The sequence below is a fragment of the Muntiacus reevesi genome, chromosome 1 (assembly GCF_963930625.1).
Source record: "Muntiacus reevesi chromosome 1, mMunRee1.1, whole genome shotgun sequence".
NCBI lineage: Eukaryota > Metazoa > Chordata > Mammalia > Artiodactyla > Cervidae > Muntiacus > Muntiacus reevesi.
Genome location: NC_089249.1, coordinates 166,441,230 through 166,451,616, shown reverse-complemented (window position 1 = coordinate 166,451,616; position 10,387 = coordinate 166,441,230). Strand labels below are relative to the sequence as shown.

The window sequence follows — 10,387 nt, the reverse complement described above, 5'->3', positions numbered from 1 at the left end:
CAGGGGGACTGGTCTTATTTACCTCCATGTTCCTACTTCTCAACATGGGACCTGTTAAACTGGATGACTGGATGAGAGGATGGATGGGGAGTGGTTGGGTGTGAGTGGAGAGTGGGTAGCTGAAGAGGTGATCAAGGGTTGCATGGATGAGTGGATGGGTAGGTAGACAGATGAATGGATGGTTGCCTGGGTGCACGGGTGGCTGGCGAGTGGGTGAATGGATGGATGCAGGATGGATGGGTGGGTAAGCGAGGGAATGATTCATTTTATATACTGAGGTCCAGAGATGACAAGTGACCCTCCTTGGGTCATCCTAAAGATAAACAGTGGAGTGAAGTCTGGAGCCAGGTACCTGGCCCCTGACTTTGAGGCTGGGACGCCCTGGGTCATGGTTTGGTGGTCAATCTCTGGGCAGGGCTGCAGTGGAAGCAGGAGTTGGGACCTAAGGGAATCTGTAGTTGTGTTAGTGCCCTGAAAGGTGGCTTCCCAGAGTCTAGCAGCCTTGACCCTGAGTTGAATCTTCTGTGTTGGGATCAGGTATGTAGAAGGGTTCTGAGCTGGGCAGGAAGATGTTTGAAGTTTCAGGAAGGCGGAACTGGTGGAGTCTGAGGGCATTGGGGCTGAGTTGTTTTACCTCTTAGGGATCAGGCCCTGAGTTAGAAGCCCCAGAGGCAACTCCCAACTCATTCTTCATGACCTAGCTTAGTGGTACCAGTGTCTATGGGGTCTTCCCTGACCCTCTGGGTGCTCTCTCCCCAAAACCCAGCACAACGCCTTAGTACATAGAAGGGGCTCAGAGTACATCACCAGGGTGATGACACAAAGAATCAGAAGGGGGGAACAAGCTAGGAGACTGCATCTGCCACTGATTTTCTGGGTCATTTTGGACAAGTGCCTCAACCTCTTTGGGTCTGTTTCTTCTTCTATGGTTGGGGAGTGGAGAGGTTGAACTTTTCTTCCCAGGATGGCTCTGAGAATGAAGAAAAATAATTCTGGGGAGGGGGGAGAAGAAGCACTAAGCATTATTTTTCTGCACTACTTCAGCCCTAGCAATAACATGATAATATATATTGTACATATAAAATTGATTTTGTAGCTAACATTTAACGTGCACTTACACTGTGCCGGGCTCTCATTCTAAGTGTTTATGTATATCATCTCTCCTCTAGTTCTCACAACAATCCTACCAGGCAGGTACTGTCGTCTTCTTCTTTTGACATGCGAGGAGACCGAGGTAGGGAGAGCATGTGTAGCTTGCCCAAGGTCCCATGGGCAGTAGGTGGTGCGGCCAGGATAGAAATCTGGACAGACACCAAGGCCCACATTCTCAGCCACCATATGCATGTCATCTGTCAGCGCGCAGTGCTCTGAACGGACACACGAGAGGCTTCCCGACGTTCTTGCTGATTCTAGGCGGCTCATCCAACTTCCCTGAGCCTTATGGGATTTGCCTGTTGCACAGGTGAAGAGGGTGACAGATCCCAGCCAGCTAACTCCAAAACCCATGGTCCCCACTTCTCCCCTGGTTCAGTCCTGAGTTCTGGAACTCCCTCTGCTTTGGGCAGACCCCCCATGCAGTGGACGCTGCTGCTCACCTCAGCAGGGAGTCTAAAAACAACATATACCTGTCATTGTTGATGTTCATATATCTGAGCATCAGATAAAATGGGTTTTCTTCTAGGCCTTATAATTAACTAGTCTTGCTGCCTTGGATAGGTCACTCAAACTCTCTGGGCAACACTTTTCTCATCTGCAAAATAGCAATAGTTAATGTGAGATAACGAAAACAAAGCACAAAGTCAGTGCTTGGGTAAGTGTTAAGTCAGAGTGCCTTAGACAGAGTGGGAGTGTGGTAAAAGTTTACATTTTGGTTGTCCTCCTCGCTCACTTGCTTTTGTATGATGCGCTGCTCAGGTCCCACATTAAAACAGCTTTCACTCATCCATCACCTACTTATGCTGAGCACTCTGTGTACATCATGCCCCTTAATCCTTGAAGTAACTATGTGAGGTAGGGACTGCCATCACCACCGTATCAGGAAACAGGCCCAGAAAGGGTAAGGAGCTGGCCTAAAGTCACACAGCTGATGAGAGGTGAAGCCAGGTTTGCACCCAGATCTGTCTGGGTACAGACAGATGTGTGTGTCACACGTTCCACTCTCGGCCTCTCCTGAGACATGGAGAGCATCCCCAGGGACTTTGATGACACTGGGGAAAGGCAGGTGACCTACAGTGGCAGGAGGGGGCCCTGCTGGAAGGCCAGGTCTGTCCATGAGCTGCTGGGGTCAACCCTAGCAGCTTCTGTGAGGGCACTCCCTCCTCCCCGGGCTGGCCAGCCCCTGGGAGAGGCCGAGGATGGTGACAACTTCCCACCCTAAGCAGGGATGGCGGCTGCAGCGCAGGGTCCAGGTCTGCTCCTGCTCAGAGCTGAATAATCTGGAGCCTTTGAAGAAGGATTTCTGAAAAGCCATCAGGAGTGAATCATTGACTTAGGGAGGCGATGAATCAAAGGGGAGTTCATAAAACGGCAAATGAATCGGGTGTGTGAACGACGAGGCACTGCTATTCCCCAGAACCCTCCGGGGACAAGAGAGCCGAGAGAAAAGAAATAAAAATAACACGGGGCCTTACGCCTGCTCCAAACCCCAGTCAGCCCCTCCTTTCACATGGAAAGACAGAGGGGGACAGAGGGATGAGACCCACTGGTGGGTGAAGTGGGGCTAGAGAGAGGCTCTCCGGGCACGTTCGGCTCCCTGGTCCAGGCTGTGGGTGCAATTAGCAAACGCCTTTCCCCCTTCTTTCCAGGAGCCCTCACAAGAAAGAACACTGATTTTGACGAACACCCAAAATAATGTGAGATCAGGCACCATGCATTATGCATGAGGTCTGATTTAACATGAACATTATTTCTTGTGTACGAGACCATATGCCTCCGTGCTGTCTCTGCAGCCTAATAATACCCAGACCCACCCTGGTCAGGCTCAGCCAGAGACATGTCCACTGGGGGTGTGTGCGTAGGGGGGGGAGCGCTGAAGCAGAGTCCTCCTGGTACTTGGCTCTTCTGAGCGGAGCCCATTCAGATGTCCTGGAGGTGGGTGGGAGATAGGTCGTGCCCCTGGAGAAACACCAAGGAGCTGGGGGTGGGTGTGTGAAAGTGCCAGTGTGTGTCTGTGTGTGTGTGTGAAAGAGAGAGAGAGAAAGAGAAAGATCAAGAGCCCATGACTACGAGATGCTGGGTTCATGGCGTGGCGATGGGGGACATGTGTTTAGCACAAGAGGGCCGACGGCAGGAACAGATAGATCTAATTGCTGTGTGTGTTTGTATATATACACGCATATGTATGTGTGGGGGTGTGTGTTTAAAAAATAAGATCACACATACATACAAACACACAGCCTAACTTTAATTATCTGAAGGGAGCAGGCGAGATCTGGGAGGAGTTGGGAACAATGATGGGCAGGGATGTGTCTGGAAAGCAGCTTGTGGGGTGAGTGTTTGAAAATCCTGAGAGGAGGGGACCCTGGCAAGGGATGGAAAGGAGGCTGCGTGTGTTAAATCAAATAAGCACAGGCACAGGTACCCAGCACCTCTGGAGAGCTCAGTGTTAAAGGCCTTGAAGCTGGCATCGGACAGCCAGACGGTGGTAGGGATGTGCCTACGAGTGTCAGCTTGTGCGTGAGTGAGCAAGCTGGCAGAGTGTGCATTAGGGTTTTAGCTGGTTGAGAGGAGAAGTGGTGGTGATGGGTGTGAGTGGGGCAGAAGCAGAGGAGGTAGCCGTGATGGAGAGTTTCTGAGAATGGCTGGAGGCACAGGCTGGGTGGAAGATGGAGAAGGAAGGGTCATGGGCAAGCCTGTGTGTGTGTGAAGCCAGATGGCTTCCTTCGAAGGCTCAGGTTGCCTCTGCTCTACCTGGCACCCCTCAGCGTGTAGCCAACTTAATGCTGATTTTGGGGTATGCTCAGTCGTGAGGTGGCCCTGGCGACTGCTGCCACGTCCCAGCTCAGGGACCAATAGAGGGCAGTCCTTCCACACGGAGGCCTCCCAAGTGGCAAGGGGAGCCTTGAAGGAGGGCAAATACTAACTCCAGGGCCTTCCCACATGCTGGGCAGGGACACATCGATGGCTCCTCTGGTCCCTAAGCCAGAAAACCCTGATGAATCCCCTTTGCTAAGCTTAGGGGGAACCTCCAGGCCAGGTAACTAACTTCCTCTTTCTCCTCTCCCTGCTCAGGTGGGTCTCCTTTCTGGAGCTCAAGCCCTGCTGGCGAAAGCCTGGGCCTGGACATGTCACGGGGGGCTTGACCCTCCCCCATGTTGGCCCAGAGCCTCTTCGGAGGAGAACTGATTCTAAAGAGCCCTAAGTGGGCAGTTGCAGTTGGGGGTCAGCTAGTCCTGTGGACCCCTAGTGGAGTCCTGGGGTCAAAAGATGATGGCACAGGTTCTAAGCTATGCAACATAGAAGCCAGTGCAAACTCCTGGGGCAAGTGGTAGTGGGGAATACAGGCATCCCTGAAATTCAGGGGCGGGCACCTTCCGAATCTGCCTTGATGACCCCAGGCAACCACAGTGGCCACCTTTCTTCTTTGCATTTTAGCCAACTCCCACCTTGCAAATATTCTCCCAGCTCAAAGCAATGGCAGTGTAGCATGGACTTTCTTCCCCCGCTCCTATCTCTGGGAGCAGCTATGGATTTATAGGCACAGGAGCACCCGTGCACCTTCACACACCAACACCCATAGGTTCCTGTGGGGAGAGGGAGGCTCTCTTTATCTACCAGAATCGGTGGCCATCTGATCTCTGAAAAGAATTTTGTTCTGGTGAGAAGAGGAGGAAGATGGGATGAGAAAATCCCAAATCTGCTGGGGAAAGTTTGGGCTTCGTGGGAGGTCAATGCTAGGGACATCTGGCTCTCTTGAACAAAGGGAAGTTTGGAGCTCTCAGGAGTGAGCAGGTAGACCCCCATATACATGGGCTGGAAAAACCGAGGTCAAGCTCACAGCTGACTGCCATTTCTAAACTCTATTCTACCTGGGGAGTAAGACTCCAGGGAAAGATATTGCTCCGTAGGTCCTGTGGTTTCCTTTTTATACTGTCAGACATGTTGTGGTTCCTACCATCAGCCCAGGCTGGAGACTGGGGGAAGGAGCCCCCTGGGGCCTTCTGGGACCGAGGGGTGGGTCAGCGCGTAGCTGTCCCAGGCTGGTGTCTCATTAAGCAAAATCGCCGCCAAATGGAAGATTTTCTTCCATCCCCTTTCCCACTTTTCCCCCTCTTTTTGTTCTACTCCTCAGCTGCTGTTGGATCTTGGGGGACCGCATTGTTTGGTTGTTTTGGAGTTGACTTGCTTAAATAATAAATCCACCCTCTTGGATCGGATTAAGCAGACAATTAGGAAATCAATCAATCAATTGGTGTCAGCTGCAGGCAAAGGCCAGAGAAGAGCCCCCCGTGGTCCCGGCCGCACTTTCCAACCTCCAAACCTGCTGCGGCTCAGGCGGCAGGGAGCTCTGAGCTATGTTGGCTTCCATTTCAGGGCCTTGAGGCTGGGACGAATCCAGGAAGGAAGGAACAAGGAGGGAGTGTGGGGGAGCATGCGATTCCTTCAAAGTTGGAGATGAGAGGCCTAGGTGGGGTGGCCAGCGGCTCCTGGTTATGTTGTCACCCCACCGGCAGGTAAAGTTTCTAACCCCCCTTGTAAAAAGCCTGGGGAGGCTCCCTGGCTTGCCGATTTGGGAAATGGAATGGTTGGGACACGGGTGCCAACGCAGGGCTAATTGCTTACTAGGCTGGACCGAAGGTGTAAGGGGGAAAAGAAACAACCTGTGAGAGGCTGAGCCTGTGAAAACCATGGTGGCCTCTGTACTTGGAGGGACAACTCTCCCGAGACTGACCGGAGCAGAGCTCTGGGTGTCTCCAGGAACCCGCAGCATCGAACAAGTCATCCTGAGACCCAAGCCTGCCAGAGACAGCCAACTTGGGGGCCTGGGAACCCCTCTCTGGGCACCCAAGATTCTGTCGGCTAGAGCCAAGGCCTCTCACAGACCTGGGCTTTGACAGCTTCCCCGGCACGAGGAAACCACACACACACCCTTGCTAGGGACACAGTTTTCTCCCCCGGCGAGCAATTGCGCCTTCAAGCTTTGTCTCCACCAAGAGTAAGATAAACCTCACGTGGTTTCTCTTAAGATGGGAAAAGAACCGCATCTACGGAGGAAACAGGAAGAGCTGTTTTATTAGTATTTTTAAGAGGAGTTGTTTTAAAGGAGAAAGGATCTTCGCTGGGACACAGACAGTCAGGGGCTTTGCCTCTGGAGCCCGGAGCTGCCTTCACCATCCTGACTCTGGGGAAGGGGGCCATGCTGTGCTGAAGGCTCGACAGGGGGATGTCTGAGCATTGCTGCTTCTCTTCCCAGGTCATGAGTGCACGGCCCTGGAGTCCTCCATAGGCAGAGGCAACCACTCCCTGAGGAGTGGGGGGGTGGGGGTTCCCTTGGGGACCCAGCCCTGGAGAGGAGATGCTGGGACTTTCCGGTGGCACAGATGTTCTTGCCCCCACTCCTCCCCGAGAGAAGTTGGGGCAGGTCGTTTGCCTGTAGAGAGGGAGTACTGGTTTTGCTCAAACAAACACATTGGAGTCCCTCCCCAGGCCATTCAACTCCTGCAGGCCCCTGTCTGAGCTGCTAGGGCTCTCAGTGGATCCGGGCAGGTTTGGGTACCATTTGTTTGAAGGTGGAACACCAGCTGGGGTGATCTGGTGGGGCCTGACTCGCTTCCACCTGCCCCAAGACTTGGAATGATGAAGTTGGCCTGGGCTCCACCCAGGAAGTGCAAAGTGAAGTCAAAGTCAGGGGTGGGTGTGTGTATCGGGGGAATGTAAATATAGAGATGCCTGGCTGGTGGGCCAGGTAGAGAGAGGCAGGCTTCTTCCTTGGCTCAGCAGGGCAGTTGAGTTTTGCCTGAGGAATGGTTGATCCGAATTCGGTGCACTGTCTGCAGTGTCTTATGCCCTGGTCAGATCCCAAGATGGTCTGTTTATGGGAGGGGGATATGAGGTGGCTTCATCTTCCCTAACCTCACTCATCTGAGGCAGGGGCCCAAGTGGTGCTCAGGTAACAAGCTGCCCTGATACTGGCCTGCAAGAAGGTCTGTGTGGTCACCTTCCTCCAAGATAGTGATGCCAGAACTTTGGGGGAGGCAAGCCAGGGTATCCCATCACATCACCCACGAACCAACCCGGCCCTAGTAGTAAGGAGGACAGGACACAACCCTGGGGTACATGTTTATGTGAGTAATAAAATATTTACTATAACATAAATATAAAGGGAACTTCCCAGTCTACATTATTATTACTTTTTTTTTTGCAATAAGGATACAAAGAGAATGCACCAAAACATTGTTCCAAAAAATAATAAAAATAAAATAACAAAATTTAAATCCAAACGGTAACAGAACAAGAAATGGAGAAGGGGGAAGCTCCAAACACATCCAGAAAATAAATAGAGATGGATCAGAAATCTGGAAATCATATTAAAATATCTTTTTCGGATTAGTGAGTGTACAAAATCCTTTAGGATAGGGAGGGCAACCCGGAAAACCAAAAATAAAAACCAAGCACAAAATGTTTCTTTCTCCCCGCCAGTGTGTACATATCTCACATATTTACATGGTTCCCACCTCACCCCAAACTTGGGGAATTTCTCTCCAGGCCTCCCCCAGCATCCCGTATCCTAAGGGGCTGGAAGGAGAGCGGATTCAGGCAGAAGGTTCTCAGGGAACGGCTTATTTCTACAGCTGGTTAAAAAATATCTCCAACTTTTCCAAGTTTCGTTTGATTGTGGCCAGGAGGGCAGGGCCCCGCGGGGAGCCGGGGCCCTGCTACTTGCTGGTCGGTCAACGGCGGGGCAGAAGCCCCTTCCCATCCGCGTGTGCGTGGGAGCGCAGACTCCTCCAGCGTGGCCGGGAACCGAGCAGAAGCTCGGGTAAAACGAAACGAAAAATGAACACTCGAATTTTTTTTGTTAGTTTTTGTGTTTTTTTTTTTTTGTTTTGCTTTTTTTTTTTTTTTTTTGAGGGCTAAGATAGGGAAGGTAAGGGGGAAAATAAATTAGGCTAGATTAAAGCTTTGGCTATTTCCTGCTTTTATACACAGACGCGGCTCTCGCGGCCTCCCCTCCGGGGCCCCGATAAATACAGTATACAGCGATTTAAATTAAGGGCGCGGGCGGAGTTAGAAGGACCCCAGGAGCCGAGAGGCTCCATGAATAAATAAAAACCATAAAAAACCAAGCCCGGAGGAAGGGTAAGGGGGATGGGGCGCATCCTTATGGGAGAGAAGAGGCGTGGAGCGAATAAGGTGACAGTTCCCCACCCGCGACCCGCAGGCTCGGGGATCCGCGCGGGGAAGAGGGATGGGGAGCTCGCCTCTCTTCGTCCTCTCTCCCGGGGAATCCCTAACCCCGTACCGCGTTACCTGTCGCTGTGGGGAGGCCGCTGCCGGGATCCGGCCCCGAACAGCCCGGGGGGCAGGGGCGGGGGTCGTCGAGGGGTTGGGGGCAGGGAGCAGGCGGCGGGCAGGAAGCCCGGGGTGAGTTGGCGCGTTCCGGATCTTCGCTCCTCTCTCTCGGGGCTCGGGCGACGCAGCCTGTCGGCCGTCTTCACCGCTCGCAGGAGAGGGTGGTCCGGGTGTTTGGTTTTATTCGAAAGTTTGTGGGCTTTTTGTAAAATCCAAAGCAACCGAACAAAAAAAGAGTTCAGGCCGCGCGGCGCCTCGCCGCGCACCGGCGGGGGGCCCGGCCCGCGGGGTCACTGCACGGAGCCCGGCAGTGTGTGGTGGTGGTGGTGGTGCAGAGCAGCCGGCGGGGGCGGCGGGGGTGCCGAGGGCGGCGACGCGCTGCCCCCGCCCGGCCCCAGCTCGCCGGGGGCGTAAACGTCGTCCATGGGCGGGTGGCCGGCGCCGGCAGCCGGGGTCATGCGCTTCTCCTTCTGCCGCCGGTTGCAGAACCAGACCCGCACCACCTCCTTCTCCAGCTGCAGGCTGTCGGCCAAGCCTGTGATCTCGTGCGCCGAGGGCTTGGGGCACTTGAGAAAGTGGCTCTCGAGCGCGCCTTTGACCCCCACCTCGATGGACGTGCGCTTCTTGCGCTTGCGGCCCTGCGCCGCGATCTTGTCCAGGTTGGTGGGGCTGCCGCTGGACGAGTCGGTCTCCTCCAGCCACTTGTTGAGCAGCGGCTTGAGCTTGCACATGTTCTTGAAGCTCAGCTGCAGGGCCTCGAAGCGGCAGATGGTGGTCTGAGAGAACACGTTACCGTACAGCGTGCCCAGCGCCAGCCCCACGTCGGCCTGCGTGAAGCCCAGCTTGATGCGCCGCTGCTTGAACTGCTTGGCGAACTGCTCCAGGTCGTCCGAGCTGGGCGCGTCCTCGTCCGAGTGCTCGCCCACCGACGAGCCACCGCCGCCCGCCCCCGGGTGCAGGTGCGCCGCCGCCGCGTGCAGGCCGCCAGCGTGTGCATGTCCGTGTGCGTGTCCGTGGGCGCCCAGGTGCGGCGGAGGCGACGGCTCCAGCTGCGCCTCGTGGCCGTCCTCGTGCAGCGCGTGGTGCAGGCCCGGCCCCGCACCGCCACCGCCCGCCGCCAGCATCCCGGCCAGGCCGCCGCCGCCGCCCCCGGGGTAGGCCGCCTGCGCGTACAGCCCCAGCGGTTGGGGCTGGTGGCCCCCGCCGGCCCCCGGCGACGGAGACATGGCGGGGCCCAAGTGATGTGCCGTGCCGCCCTGCGCCCATGCCGCGCCCGCGTGGGCCGCCCCCTGGTGCACCAGGCGCGCGTGAAAACCGCCGCCTCCGCCACCGTCGTCGGCTCGGCCGGTGCCGCCGCCTCCCGCCTTGCCGTGTTCCAGGTGCGGGCCGCCGGCCCAGTCGCCGCCGCCGCCGCCTCCCGTGGGTAACCACTGGGGGTGCGCTAGGCCCACCGGGTGGCCCGCGCCCGCGCCCAGCCACTCGTGGTGCATCAGCTTCTGCACTTCGCGGTACGCGGCCCCCGCGTGCAACCTCTCGGCGGCCGCGGCCGCTGCCGCCGCCGCCGCGGCATCCGGGTGCATGAGCGGCCCTGTGCCCCCGGCTCCGCCGCCGGGGCCCCGCGGCAAGTACTGCGCGGTGGTGGCCATGCCGCCCCGCGCCCCGCGCCGCGCCGCGCCGCCGCTCCTCTCCGTCTGCGGGCCCCGCCGCCGCGCTCCGCCGGCTTAAAGCCGGGACCCGCTCGGCGCTCCGGAGCCCCACCCCACCCGCCGCCCATTGGCTGCCCGCGGAGCCGCCTCCCGCCCCCCCGCGGCCCCGGCCCCCGCCCCCCGCGCCCGCCTGCCTCCCGGCCGGGCCGCCCAGAGCTTGCCATTGGGCC

At 56.3% G+C, this 10,387-nt stretch overlaps 1 protein-coding gene across 1 annotated transcript; it reads right to left on the bottom strand.

Annotated features, from left to right (window-relative positions):
* Window positions 1–7,334: 7,334 nt before the first annotated feature.
* On the bottom strand, window positions 7,335–10,177 carry POU3F1 (POU class 3 homeobox 1). Its single transcript, XM_065930111.1, has one exon. The coding sequence runs from the start codon at window positions 10,155–10,157 to the stop codon at window positions 8,802–8,804; it is 1,356 nt and encodes a 451-aa protein (XP_065786183.1). The 5' UTR covers window positions 10,158–10,177; the 3' UTR covers window positions 7,335–8,801.
* Between the last annotated feature and the right edge of the window lie 210 nt (window positions 10,178–10,387).